Raw genomic sequence first — 15,683 nt, 5'->3', positions numbered from 1 at the left:
GCTTTAAACGAACAAAGACATAATTCTAACAGACAGAGTTAGCCCTCCCTTATAGGCACTACGAGTCCGCTCTTTTCTATCAATGTCAGTTTTATAATCTCCATATTATAAATATGAGGTCTTCAGCATTCTCCCTACATTCACCATGGTCCTTTTAAGTCTAAGTACTGGTGATGAGAGATAAAGCAAGTCTCTTTCAGGAGAATGATCACTATCACTATCACCCCGATGTCCATGGATTTGCTCGAGCGGGTGCCAGTAACGTCTCCATTTGTCCCTGTCACGTGCTATGGCTCCAGCCCAAGCATAGTAACTAAAGTACAATAATATATACGAGCTTTTAACTATCTAACTAGAATGTATGGCCCAAGCAAGACATCTTCAATAAAATACTTCTTAATTTTGCCACTAGAGAGCAACCAAGAATTTCAAGTAGCATTTTATGATACTCAGGATCTAAAGTGGTATGAAAGGGTGAGGACTAGTACAGATTCGATTTACAGAGCTAATTAAACCAGAGCAATGGGATGCAACTTTCTTAAAGCTTAATTCTAAAATATCTTGTAATATTTCATTTGAGGATAAATCTAAGAGATGCATACCATTGTTAAATTCCAGAAAATAAAAAGATAAATGAGTAAGTAACTCATATTCTATAACCCAGTATAAAATACATATACAATATTTTAGTGATTAAACAGTCTAAAAATATATCTATAGACAGCCTATTACACATATCACACATATCACAAAATCAAGAATATGAATTTTATACTGGCTCACAGTGGTATGGGGGTAAAAAGGATTTATTAGACATATTTTGCTAATTACAACTTGAAAACCTCTTCACATCATCAATGTAGAAAGTTTGAGTTGTATTAGTATTAAGGAAAAGATTTCATTCAAAACACATCTCAGAATGGCTATTCACAACATATACTTATTAGGAAGCTCTTTCTACCTTCAACTTCAGTACAAAATATTTTGGCAGATACTGAGAAAAACATATCACTTCTTTATACTATTTTATATTCAATATAATATATTTTAAGTTAATTTCCTTTATAGAGATTACAACACTAACATAGCCAATGTTTTGGTTACTGGTGATTTGTAGGGTCATCTATCTCCTGTTGTTTTCTTTGTCTGAGAGCTTTCCCTCCCCCACAACACAAATTACCAACTCTTGATTTAGTAGCAAAATTACAATGCATGTGGCATCAGCTTAAATATAAAACCTGTAGCCAACAATTTCTCCCATCAAAATGATACCAGAAGGCATTTACAGTTCTGTATATATCAATGTTATTCCCAGTACATTTAATTTTCTGCAGTAACAGATAAAAATGAAGTTAATATTAATTTTCATTAATAGAAAATGGCATTTTATATGGTTTTTATAAAAAACTGGGTCCTTTTTTCATTGTATTGTCACACTGTACAGTATGAACCAATTCTTGTAACAGTCAAAGAACTGATAATTTTATTAAAAGACATTAAAGACAATCAAATCATCGTGTATAAGTAAATATGTCTTTACTGTAATATCACTGACTTTTAAAATAAGCTTTTAAAGGAAGTATTATTATTCAACCCACCTTACATCCAAACATTAAGGATATTGTGCTGTTGGTACATGCTACTTTACAGTGGCATAACATTGGAGAAAAGCAATCCAAGTTTTTGATGCTAGGAGACATTTTTTCAGACCCTGAACTGTTTAACCGATCCAAGATGGAAATTCCAGAAAAGCATCTTGATAAATGTTGCTTGCTGACTGTCTTGAACATCTGACTGAGACCCAAAGTATTCTTTCAAAAAGGTTTGCATTAAGATGTTGCATTCTTCAGCTGTTTCCACCCCCACAGCAGAGAGCTGGTCGGCATATTATGAATGGAATCAAGATGCTGTTTCTTTTCCCGTCTATTAAAACGGTTTCGATAAAATTACAGTCAGGTTCCCAGTATGAAATCACTCTTCCAGCTGTATACTTTGTCAGGGCCCACAGCTTTACTAAGTATCCTTAAATGTGAGATTCCTCACAGAAGCCCCACCTGCGGCAGCACAGGCGCTGCTCTCCTCCAGGAGAGTAAGACACGAGGCAGAGCCAGCCGTGATGCTCAAATGCAGGCTGGCCGCCTCGGAGGAGGGGCAAGTGCTGGAGCAGGGACTCATTAAAGGGTTCACAGAAGAGGAGACAGATGCTTTTACGATACCACTAGAAACATTCTAGGCTGACTGAAAAAACAGTTTGGTGGTAAAGAGAGTAGCTCCCTTGATTCTGTAGTTTTATTTCATTCTAAACCATTAAAGCAACATAATACCAATTATATGGCAAAATAAACAAATTATTATTTGTAAGTAAATCTGGACAATAAAAACAGTTCAGTCAAGTAAAAATGTTTTCTAATCTGTAAGAGTAACTTGAAATCTGAGATTGTTACCAAACTAATTTTCTGTGCATCATGCTGAAAGCTGAAGAGCAGAAAGGCATGAACTTTCACTAACACATCACTGATTCTCTTTTCCAAAGTAATTTTTTTAACTGAATCCCTGTGAATTACAAAGTCACAAAGATATTTCTGATTGAGTTTCAGATGTATATTGTTCTAATACCAATCTTTTCTACAAAGATAACTTTGTTTTGGCTTTTTAATTAAACTGTTAGCAGAAAAGTACTGTTATCTATATGAAGGAAACACAGAAAAATAGTGAAATGACATCAGTCGAGTATTTCATATTATATTACTACTATTACTGTTTTGATGCCAAGGACTTAAGACCAAGTCTTAAACATGGATTTTCTAAAATTAAAATAGCTAAAAGTATTTCAACTTACAAGCTATATTAACCAAGGAAAGGAGATTGTGGAATGTAGGATAGCACTCTTTTGTCCTTCCTCAGGTAGCTTAGGTTTGTCAGGTGACACCCATCTAAGGACACTGAACTTGTATTGTAAGCAATGTCCTTTCTGTGTGGACACAGGAAGACAGTTAATATTATGCTTTGTAACTTGGGAGTTGATTGACTCCGAATAATATTTACTCCTGGGCATCTGATTTCTTGACTCAGTTGCCCTTAGTTCCTAGCACCCCAAAAGCAGGGTCCTGATAAGGGACTGAATGAACCCAGGGCAAGCAGTGAGCTACCCTGGCATCGAAATGGGCCAGGCCAAAGAGCCACGATACTCAACTATACGCTGAGGGCATGATCATGGACAAATGCTGTCATGATCCAAAAGTAAGTAACGACGAGACTAGGACCCTGCTGGAGCTAGGAAGATTAATCTGGCCTGAGGACTGCGGAATGTATAGTGAGATGTTCTCAGGAAGAACCAAACTAAATTTATATCTCTTACTGTGCTCATACAGAATGACATTGCTAGAAATATTAGAAGTAGATTTATTATAACTATTTAAGTAGATTACTAACAGAGGGAAGAACACACCCTTGTTGGGATCCTACCCTTGAGCGGATCTCCTAGTAATCTAGAGTAATCTCTGTAGATGAGATTTTATCCTTGAGTTAATCTCCTGGAGGAGTGGTCTTACCTCTCTTTGTCAATATTCAACCCACCTTTATGTCACCACCTTATGTGACTGCTATATAAACTAAGATGTAAGCTCGGAGAGAAGAGAGTCAGAAGCAAGAGAGTTCGGGCTCCAGAGATCCAGAGTCAAGAGATCCAGAGATCCAGATCAAGAGGGGCTCAAGCTTGAGAGAAGAACAGCCATCCTGATCGAGGCACACACAGGGCTCAAGAGCACCGAACGCAGGCGGTGAGACAGTGCCATCCAGTGAGCCCGTGAACACACAACCTTCGGAGTGATAAGATTTTACAGTGGAAGAGTGAAAGAAATGTTTATTAATTTTTGTATCTAATTGTCTTTTCTTTCTTCCACTATAGTCAAGATTTTCTAAGGACTTTGTTTATCAAAGTTAAGATATGGCCAGAATAGAACTGGGGTGGGGGGCGGGTGGGGAGTTTAAAGGGCTGAAATTCATATATAACAATAATGCGAAATACTTACTCATAAAAGCTTCAAACTATAAGCTCGTTGGCAAAAATGCTATTACTAAGTGAACATCACACAACCAGGTGAGCTAACCAATTTAAAAAAAATTCTTTTATTGAATCACCGTGAAATAGTTACAAAGCTTTCATGATTGAGTTTCAGTCATACAATGACTGAACATCCATCCCTCCAACAGTGCGCATTTTCCACCACCAACGTCCCCAGTAACCCTCCCACCACCCCTGCCCCATCCCACCCTGCCTCTGTGGCAGGCACCTTCCTTCTTACTCTCTCTCTACTTTTGGGCATTATGGTTTGCAATACAGATACTAAGAGGCCTTAGTTACAAAAACACATTCAGTCCTTAGTCTACTTCCAGCACACATCTCCCATTCTGGTCCTTAGTTACAAAAACACGTTTGGTCCTTAGTCTACTTTCAGCACACATCTCCCATTCTGAGCGATCCCGTCAATCATCATTGACTTAGTGGTCCCTTCTCAATCTCAACTGCCTTTTCTCCTTCAGCACATGAGGCAGGCTTCCAAAACGTGGAGAGATCCTCGGGGCCCTCATCTCTACTGTCCATAGGTACTAACCAACTTGTCTTACTAAAAGCAGAAACTAAATGTATAGAACTCTGAAATAAATAGGGCAGTGTATTTTCTTTCAGATCTTTAGACGATTTACACAATGTTGCTATTCCCCATTCCAGTCATTCTGAAAATATTAACACAGCTCAAACTACATTCTTAGCTGTTAGGTAACCAACAGAATTCATCTCCAGGAACTTAGAAGTTTGAAAAGAGAATATCCTATATTTTCAAACAACAGGGATTGAAACTGAGCACATTTTAAGAAGTGAGACAGGTCAGAAAAAGATTAGTATTGTATAATACCACTTACAAGTGGAATCGAAAAATGTCAAACCCATTAAAAAAAAACAGAGTACCACAGTGGTTACCAAGGGACAGATGTAAAGGGATAAAATTAATGTTGCTTAAACCTATAAACTTGCACTTAACAGTAAATAAGTCAGGGTTAATGTACAGTATAATGAAGACAATGTTAAAACATTATAGGTACTGCTATTGGTAATCATATTAAAATATATAAATGTCTGAAAAGAAAATGTTCACCTTCAATTCATAAATGTGAAATTTATTCAATGAGATACCTATACTTGAGCTCTGTACTGAAAACTCTATTAGTCTATTTTTAAATAAACAACTATCATTCATACAAATGCCAGATCTACACCAGAACTTTTAATTCCATATCCTGAATTTAATTTTCACACTTGCTAAAAACAAGAGTAATCAAGTAATACCTACAAGATACAGCACTATTTGCCTGGACTCTTCAGATTATCTCTAAGAGAGTAATTAATCTATTAGATTCCCTCATTTCATCCCTTCTTAGTAAGGCTGGAATTATTATTCATAATATAGATGGTGGGAAGAAAGTATTACATCCACTTGATGTCTATATATATTATTCTCTGAATGCTAATAATATACATATTATAACTAGCTGATGTAGCATCTGAGTTTCCATGGTAATTGCTCCACATAAGGAACATTCACTGATAATTTCAATCTTAGAAACTTATTATTCAAAAAGCTTCATTTTTTCAAAGTTTGTTTTCTCACTCTGCTTGTGCCTTCGATGCTTTCATGATGGTTTTCTGCCTCTCGGTGCGGACAGCACGCTTGACTCTGTCTTGGGCAGACTTCACACAGGGCCACCACAGGCCCAGATGACATTGTTTTATTGTTTTAAAGAGCCTCTGAAGAAACTCTGGGTCTCACAGCACGAACTCCTTGAAGCTGGCACAGGCACATACCACTTGCAGATTCTGGAGGCTTCCCAAGTTTTTGATATCGAGGTAAACAATTCTCTTTCCAAGGGTTTGAGAGAGCTACCTTTTGTTGGAGACTGTACTGCAGGAGACCTCTGACAGTATGTCAAGAGCTGGGCCATTCTGAATGCCTCTACCCACCCTCCCATTAGAGTTCTCAACAGAAAGTCATAATAAATGTCAGAGTGAAGAAAATGCAACCCTACCAGAAAGCTCTAAGAGGGTAATAAAAGGCCCATATCAGATTCAAATGGTTAATGGAGTTACAAAAACACTATTTTTCTTAAAACCCTGTGAAAGGAGAATTCATGCTGTGGGTATGCTTGTTTTCTTTTTTAAACAGTAGGAATAGATGCATAACATCATATGCTTATTATTCTGTTATAACTTTTCTGGCAAAGAGTAGCCCAAGATAATGTTGATATTTCTGCTATAGCAAAATTTAAAAAGTACAATTTTGTTATACTTGGGAATACAAAATGGCAGAATGCTAAATAAAACTACCACTAAATGTTTTTTTATTCACTTTTAATGCAAAAACTTCCTTGATTTTTCAACAAAAATTCTATTGAGGTTAAAGTTGAAGACTGTCAATTAAAAAACTGAACAAATTAAGAAAGTTGCAATATATAATTAATTTTAAATAGGGTAAATATTTACACTTCAAACCATTTGCTATGAAATCTCAATGTAGACAGATAAAATGAACTGTGAGTGTGAAATTTCAGGAGTACTAATTAGTGCAAGTAATTTGCTTTGTGCATATGGCTATTACAAAGCAGTTCTTTTTTTTTATGTGGTTTTTTTTTAAAATTTTTATTAGTGAAGGGCTGGAGCGATAGCACAGCGGTAGGGCGTTTGCCTTACAAGCGGCCAACATGGCCGACCCGAGTTCGATTTCTCCGCCCCACTCGGAGAGCCCAGCAAGCTACCGAGAGTATTCGATATGCCAAACACAGTAACAACAAAGTCTCCAATGGAGACGTTACTGGGCCCGCTCGAGCAAATCGACGATCAACGGGAGGGCCTTTACCTTTACCTTTTTTTATTAGTGAAACACCATGAGGTACAGTTGTAGATTTACAATTTTTTGTGCTTGGGTTTCGATTATACAATGATCAAGTACCCATCCCTCCACCACTGCCCATTTTCCACCACCACAGGTCCCAGTATCCCTCCCACCCCCATCCCCCCGTCCCACCCTGACTCTGTGGCAGGGCATTCCCTTTTGTTCTCTCTCCCCTTTTGGGTGTTGTGGTCTGCAAAAGAGGCATTGAGTGGCAAACATGTTCAGTCCATAGTCTACTTTCAACATGCATCTCCCCTCCTGGGAGGATCCTTACAAAGCAGTTCTTAAAAAACAAAACAAAACAAAATAAAACAAAACAAAAACCCAACCTAATACTATTTTAATCACACCAATCTAAACACAAGGAAAAGAATGTGTAAGCATCTTGGATAGCATTTTTTTTGTTTTGGGACCACACCTGGTAGTGCTCAGTGCTTACTCCTGGCTCTGTGCTCACGGGTCACTCCTGACAGCTCTGAGGAACACATGGGTTGCCAGGGATCGAACCCAGGCTGGATATGTGCAAGACAAGTACTCTACCTGCTATACTAATATTCTGGTCCCAGTTCTCATATTTTTTCTAAAAGCTTATTACTTTTAGAAAAAGGTACAATTAGATCTGTTATTCCTTTGGCTGTGTAACCACACAGCCTGGAGCGATAGCGCAGCAGGTAGGGTGTTTGCCTTGCATGCAGCCGACCCGGGTTCAATTCCCAGCATCCCGTATGGTCCCCCGCGCACCAGCAGCGATAATTCCTGAGTGCAGAGCCAGGAGGAACCCCTGTGCATCGCTGGGTATGACCCCCAAAAGGAAAATCAATAAATGATAAGGCTGGAGCAATAGCACAGCGGCAGGGCGTTTGCCTTGCATGCAGCCAACATGGCCGACACCAGTTCGATTCCTCCGCCCCTCTCGGAGAGCCCGGCAAGCTATCTCGCCCGCACGGCAGAGCTTGGCAAGCTCGATATGCCAAACACAGTAACAACAAAGTCTCCAGCGGAGACGTTACTGGGCCTGCTCAAGCAACTCGATGAACAACGGGAGGACAGTGTTTGTTTGTTTGTTTGTGTAACCACATAATTAGATATTTATTTGGTAAATAGCAGTAAATCACTTCCAGTGGTTCTTTTTTTTTGGCTTTCTAGGTCACACCAGTGTCGAAAACGGCATGGTGAGATTCGTCCCTTCTTGTCTCGGTCAGACCAATGATGTCGTACTTGATCATTCGCGCTTGTACCATCAGGTCCTCGATAGATGCATCTGATGCTAGCGTATGTGCATTGAAAGTACAGATGATCATTTTTGTCTTCCTTCGTTGTGGCAGCCTAGTTCAGCCTTGAGATTTTATCGGCCTCTCCTTTCTCATCCTTCTCAGTGCTGCCATGTCGGTGAAGCCTTCAGGGTCAGGTGAATGAGACCAGTTGTAGTTACTGGTTTTGGCATATCGAATACACAACGGATAACTTGCCAGGCTCTTCCGTGCGGGCGGAATACTCTCGGTAGCTTGCCAGTCTTTCCGAGAGGGAAATGACTACCCTCCAACGTCCTGATGGATCCATCACATCCTCCAGAACGGCAATGGAGAAGATTATCCATGACTTCTACTCAAATCTCTTCGATAGCCATGTCCACTTGCCAACACACCAAATTCCACAGGATGGATATGTCGTTCCCAACGTTCTCCCTTCCGAAATCCGACACACCATTTCGATGGTAAAGAAACGAACAGCACCCGGCCCAGACAAGGTCAGACCTGAACACCTGAAGAACCTGCCATCAGTACTCCTCAACACACTGGCTCGGCTCTTCACACGCTACCTGTCTGAATGCAAGGTTCCGTCCCAGTAGAAAACCAGCAGGACTGTACTACTGTTCAAGAAGGGAGACATCCATGACATTGGCAACTATCGCCTGATCTGCCTATTGTCTGTCATCTACAAGCTGTTCACTCGAATCATCCTAAATAGGATTAGCAGAACACTAGATGAAGGACAACCATGCGAGCAAGCCGGGTTCCGCAAAGGATTCAGCACCATCGACCATATCCACACGATAACCAAGCTCATTGAGGTTTCTCAGGAGTTCAAGATGCTGCTCTGTTTAACGTTCATTGATTTAAAGAAGGCCTTTGATTCTGTTGAGACGGAAGCAGTCATTGAAGCCCTAGCCAATCAGGGCATTCAAGCCCAATACATCAAGATCCTCTGTGAGCTGTATTGCGGATTCACTACCAGGATCTCACCATTCTACAAAGAAGTAATCATTGATGTCAAGAGAGGGGTTCGGCAGGGTGATACCATTTCACCAAAACTCTTCAGTGCCACCCTCGAGAACATCATGCGACAACTGGAATGGGAAGGAATGGGAGTGAAGATAGATGGCCGGCAACTACACCACCTCTGCTTTGCTGATGACATTGTTCTAATAACACCAAACATCAGCCAAGCGGCACAAATGCTGGCCGACTTTGACCATGAGTGTGGAAAGGTAGGACTACAGCTGAATCTTACGAAGACAATGTTTATGAGAAACAGCCTCGTTCCTGACGCCCCATTCACTCTCAACGGAACGACCATCTCCGAATGCAACAGCTATGTGTACCTAGGTCGAGAGGTCAACATGACAAATGACCTGGCACCCGAGCTGCGCAGGAGGAAGAGAGCGGCTTGGAACGCCTTCAAGAACGTCAAAGAAATAACTAAGAGGACGAAGAACCTCCGGCTCCGGGCACATCTCTTTGATTCCACTGTTCTTCCTGCATTAACATATGCCTCAGAGACCTGGGCCCTACGTAAACAGGATGAGAATGCTATTCGGGTCTCCCAAAGAGGAATTGAAAGAGCTATGCTTGGAATATCATGTTTCACTCAAATGAGAGAAAGAATCCGGAGTTCCGACATCCATCGACGATCAAGAATCAGGGACGCTGTCTAATTTGCCAAGGTGTCAAAAATCAGATGGGCTGGTGATATAATGAGATTTAAAGATGACCGCTGGACTAGAGCTGTTACCGACTGGCTTCCACGGGATGTCAAAAGACCGCGTGGCCGCCCACCTACCAGATGGTCAGACTTCTTCATCAAGATCATGAACAATCGGTTTGAGGCTCTTCATGTTCCCAAAGCGAACAGATGCCATTGGGCTACACTAGCACGCGACAGGGACAAATGGAGATGTTACTGGCGCCCGCTCAAGCAAATCTATGACTAAAGGGATGTTAAGTGATTAAGTGATTAAGGTCACACCCGTTGATGCTCAGAGGTTACACCTGGCTTTGCATTCAGGAATTACTCTTGGAAGTGCGGGGGGGAGGGGAGGGGGTTGACACACCATATGGGATGCTGGGATTTGAACCTGGGTCGGCTGCATGCAAGGCAAACGCCCTCCCTGTTGTACTATTGCTCTGGCCCTGAACTTCCAGTGGTTCTTCTATGATATCCTAATGTACAGCTGATCCTAAATCAACTATATTTAAAACAACAACAACATGAAAACCTTTTTTGGTGTGTGCCAAATAAAAAATATCTATTTAAGAACTGTCAAGGCAAAAAAGAAGCTGTAGTAGGACAAAATCTAATAGTCATTCATGATTAAAAAACAAAAACAAAAACAAAAAACTCTCAACAAACCTGAAAAATAAGGAAAATACCTTAAACTAATAAAGTAAAGTAAGGCTGGAGCGATAGCACAGCAGTAGGGCGTTATTGATCAAGATAGTGGAAAAAATTTAAAAGAGGTGGGAAATATAAAATCCCAAAGTAAACAGAAAGGAAAGCTAGAACTCATGGCAACTTTGGTCTTCAAGAGAACATGCCAGTGTAAGGACAGACAAGTCTCTAGACTCTAACCTTAGGATAGAGAAGAGTACATCTCCCCCAGAGTTCAAAATTACTATAATAAGGAAACTTAAAAAAAAAATCAAAATCTAGAAAAGCAAGTCAAACTGATCTAGATGGAAAGTCAGAGAGCTCAGAAAAGCTCCCCAGGACAATGACACCTGAAAGAGAAAAGAAACGAGATGAGGTCTACTATCATTTTGGCTTCTCTCTGGAGGCAGTCTTGCAAATCTGACACACAATGGAAAAACCCAAGCAAATACAGCCACCACAATAAGCAAAAGTCACCAGGACTGGTTTCCAGAGAGGGCAAAGAAGATGGAATATGCCAAACAGAATACTAGAAAGGAGAAAGTCAAGTGGAGAAAGAGGTCTAGAATCAGTTCCGGGAAGTAATCTAGACACTGGGCCGAATACTAATGATACATGGGATGCATGAAATTCCACAACGTCAACCAAAGAATGATGTTCAAATTACAACACTCACAGGTGGCGTGGGAAGTATTTACACCATATGCACAGAGCAGAGACACCTCAATAATGATACTGAGCCATCAATATAGACTCCTAGCTCTGGACAAAAAGTTACTATAGACACAACTTTATTTATTTATTTATTTATTTATTTATTTTGCTTTTTGAGTCATACCCAGCGATGCACAGGAGTTACTCCTGGTTCATGCACTCAGGAATTACTCCTGGCAGTGCTTGGGGGACCATATGGGATGCTGGGAATCGAACCTAGGTCGGCTGCATGCAAGGCAAACACCCTACCCGCTGCGCTATTGCTCCAGCCCCCTAGACACAAGTTTTAAATAGATTAAAAATAATTTTTTTTTCCTTTTTGGGTCACACCTGACGACACTCAGGGGTTACTCCTATCTCTGCACACAGGAATCACTTCTGGCATTGCTCAGGGGAACATATGGGATGCCAGGGATTGAACCCAGGCTGTCCATATGCAAGGCAAATGCCCTCCCCACTGAACTATCACTCCGGTCCCTAAAAGTAATTCTTGTGGGATGTGGATATGGCTCAGTGGTAGAGCACCTGACATGCTTGTTAGGCGCTGCAGTTTTATCCCTAGGACCAAACAGAAAAAAAAAAATCCCAAAACAATTTTAACATCAAAAGAGTTAGCCAAAAATAAATACCCGAATGGCACTCAGAAAACAATACTCAGCAATACACAAAAACATTCACGTGCCTGGCGTTTAACTAAAAGTGCAGAGGTCTGAGGAGAGAGCCCAATGGTTAGTGTGCGTGCTGTGCATACTGGAAGTCCGGGCTTGAACCCTGGCTGGATAAGTTCCCCAAGCACCACTGGGAGTGACGCTCCCAAAAACTGAGCCTAGAGTAGCACCTGACCACCACCAACTGTGGCTCCCCCCAAACTAACAAAGAGCACGCAAAGATATGTAAACAAGCAGAAAACAAACTCATTGCAAAGAAAACAGTGCACAAGAACATGTGTAGATGATACAATTATATCAGACAAAAACTTGGATATACTTAAAAATAAATTTACCTATGCTCAAGGATTTAAAAGAAAACATGAATATAATGACAAGAGGAAAAAGAAAAAATTTGCAAATGTAACTCCCATGATGAAATATGTACAACTTAAAATGATTTAATTTTTTTATTAAAAAGCCGGTCACTTCACAAAAGGTGATGTCCAAGTACAGAGGAAAAATAATAAGAATACGCTGGAACAAAGAGGGAGAGTTAATAGTCATACAGACGGAAATTGATGAAGTGTCTTCTCAGATAATAACTGAATACTAGAAATCAACCATAAAAAGGAAAGCTGGAAGGTAAGAAAAAAAATTCAAACGTTTGGAAACTGAGTAATAAACTGTTAAGTGACTATTAGGTCAATGAAGAAATTTGAAAAAAAGAAAAAAAATTCCTGAAAACAAAAGAGAATGAAGGCACTGGCTATAAGAATATATGGAACGTGGCAAAAGCAGATGAAGAAGGCTCAAAGCAACACAGGCTTACATTAAAAAATAAGAAATAAGTCAAGTAGGCAGCATATACAAACAGATGTGCATCCAAAGAATACACGTAGATAGCCCATATACACCTGAATACACATGAACAGTATCACTTATTATTAGGAAAGTTCAAGCCAAAACCACAAGGAGCGATCACTTCACACCCATACGAAATGTCTAAGTGAGGGCCGGAGCGATAGCACAGTGGGTAGGGCATTTGCCTTGCACGCAGCCAACCTGGGTTCGATCCCTGGCATTCCATATGGTCCCCCGAGGACTGCCAGGAGTAATTCCTGAATGCAGAGCCAGGAGTAACCCCTGAGCATCACTGGGTGTGATCCAAAAAGCAAAAAAAAAAGGTCTAAGTAAAAAAAAAAAAGCTGAAACAAATATAGACAAGGATGTAGAGGAGAATGATATACCTGTTTGGAAAGAGGTATGGAGATGTCTTAAAGTCAAATAAAAGTAAAGGACTAGGGATAACGCACAGACATGGTAGAGCACATGTCTAAAGGTCCTGAGATCATTTTCCTGCATCAAAAGAAAGAAGAAAATAAGGAAATTTTATGATCCAACAAAACGATGTTTATGCATTTATCTGGAGGATATGAAACACTAATTTTATTGATTTGATTTTTAAAAGTTGTTCACAATAATTTGTTACATTTAATATTCCAACACCAATCCCACCACCATTATTTCGAATGTTTCCACCCAACCCCCAAACCCTGTCCTCAAAGCAGGGCCTAAATAATTTATTTTGTATTGCTCTTACAAATAATCTGATAAAAATGATCCCAAAAAGTTTCCTTAGAGGAAAGTGTGAAAGGCACTAATTTTAAAGGATATTTGCACCCCAAATTTTACAGCAGCATTGTCCACAATAGTCAAAACATGAAATCCATATGTTCAACAACAGATGACTGACTAAAGGAGCTAAAAATATACATAAAGAAGTATATATGCTCAAAGGAATACAACGCTGCCATTAGAAAAGATGAAATCATGTCCTTTGGGACAAAATGAATGGAACTTGACGTCATTGTGATAAGTGAAGAATTACTAAAGCAAACAAATTGGCAAGAAAGAACAGTAAGTTCTAGACTCAGTAAAACCTGAGATGGTCACTAAAGAGAAAAGGGAGGAGGGGTGGCAAGGGTGAGCTATGTGGTCTTTGCGGTGGTGAGATGGCATTGGAACTTTGGTGGTTGGAGTGGTGACTATTACATATGGAGATAGCTAAGCCCTGAAGTTCCATTAATAACTTACACTAAAGACAAATCGCCGGGGCCCCTTGGAGAGAGGCGGGTTGAGTATCCCTCCCCGCCCCGAGCAGAGCGTTGGCCGCCGAAGACCTCCAGAACCAGCCATTACCATGCTGAGACCACTCTCCACACGCATGAAGGTACCGGCAGAGGAACACAGGCATGTGGGTCCCAGGGCTGAGATCTCCGAGCCTGCTTGGATCGGAGCTGAGCATCCTCCACCCACATCCTCCACCTTCCAGTAGGCCGGGATCATGCCCAGCAACTGACCCCCCCTCGCCCCCCTTGTGTAATCCCATCAATGGCCAAGACCCAGAGACTATAAAACCCAGCTCCCGGAAGCGCGTGGTCACACGACATCTTATTATCTCGTTTTTACTTTGGAGAACCTGGCAGGCTACCGAATGTAACCTGCCCACACGGCAGAGTCTGGAAAACTCCCCGTGGCGTACCCAATATGCCAAATACCAATAACAATGATGGGTCTCATTCTCCTAACCCTGAAAGAGCCTTGAATGTGGCACTTTTTAGAATCTCAGGGATAGGAGGAAGGAGACTTTACTGGTGCCTGCTCGAGGCAATCAACAAACAACAGGATGATGGTGATCGTGAAAGACAAAGCAATGGAAAACTAATTTTAAAACTAAAAAGAAAAGCGGGTCTCTTCCAAATTTGATTTAGAATAATAAAAAAAAAACCAATAAATTCACAGTTTCAATGACCTCAGCAAATTCCAAGAATAAAAGCACATATGCACACAGGCATACATATATGTAACATGACACATGATCATATTCCTATAAAGAAGTAAACTGAAATAGTATAGGTGAGAAGAACCACAATCAAAATGAAACAGAAATAGCTCAACAGGTGAATGCATGCTCTGGTTTGTAGGCAACCCAGGTCATCAATCCCCAGCAATGTATTTGCTCCCAAACACTAAGCCAGGAGTAGCCAGACCCCTGAAACTAGTACTGCAAGGTATGGTCCAAAATCAAGCAAAATTCAAGGACACGCAAGAATTGAATAAAACATGAACAATAAGAACAACAACCTATAGTATACCCAGATGATGAGATGCTAAAACAAAACCAGATGATGAGATGCTAAAAAACTAGCAGAAAAGAACTTTAAAATGACAACTTTAAATATGTAACAGCAGAGAGGAAAAATAAACAAAATAAATGCGATAATGAATTCTGAAAGAAAATTGGAACCTTTGAAATAAAAAGCAACACAGATGAAGGACCTATACAAGGAAAATTACAAAACACTACTTCAAGAGGTAAAAGAGAACACTAGGAAATGGAGACACATTCCCTGCTCATGGATAGGGAGGATTAACATTATCAAAATGGCAATACTGCCCAAGGCACTATACAAATTCAATGCAATCCCTATCAGGATACCCATGACATTTTTCAAAGAAACAGACAAAACACTCCTGAAATTCATATGGAACAATAAACCCCCACAAACAGCTAAAGCAATCCTTGCGGGGGATGGGGGGAAGATGGGTGGCATCACTCTCCCCAACTTCAAACTGTACTACAAAGCAGTAGTAATTAAGACAGCATGGTACTGGGCTAGAAACAGACTGCAGACCAATGGAACAGAGTTGAATATTCTGTCACAGA

At 40.4% G+C, this 15,683-nt stretch overlaps 1 protein-coding gene across 16 annotated transcripts in view; it reads right to left on the bottom strand.

Annotated features, from left to right (window-relative positions):
- Positions 1-15,683, bottom strand: part of DLG1 (discs large MAGUK scaffold protein 1) — a 208,010-nt gene that overhangs the window by 154,155 nt on the left and 38,172 nt on the right. Inside the window, exon 1 of one of the 16 annotated variants that reach the window (XM_056121176.1) lies at positions 1,599-1,849. The exons of the other annotated variants lie outside the window; for them this stretch is intronic. Within the exon in view, the coding sequence (XP_055977151.1) occupies positions 1,599-1,790 (192 nt within the window). The 5' untranslated portion in view covers positions 1,791-1,849. Of the gene's footprint in view, positions 1-1,598; positions 1,850-15,683 lie in introns of those variants that run through there. 16 annotated transcript variants of the gene reach the window in all.

This window comes from Sorex fumeus, unplaced genomic scaffold (genome assembly GCF_029834395.1).
Source record: "Sorex fumeus unplaced genomic scaffold, SorFum_2.1 ptg000044l, whole genome shotgun sequence".
NCBI lineage: Eukaryota > Metazoa > Chordata > Mammalia > Eulipotyphla > Soricidae > Sorex > Sorex fumeus.
This window is presented reverse-complemented; position numbering and strand designations above follow the sequence as displayed.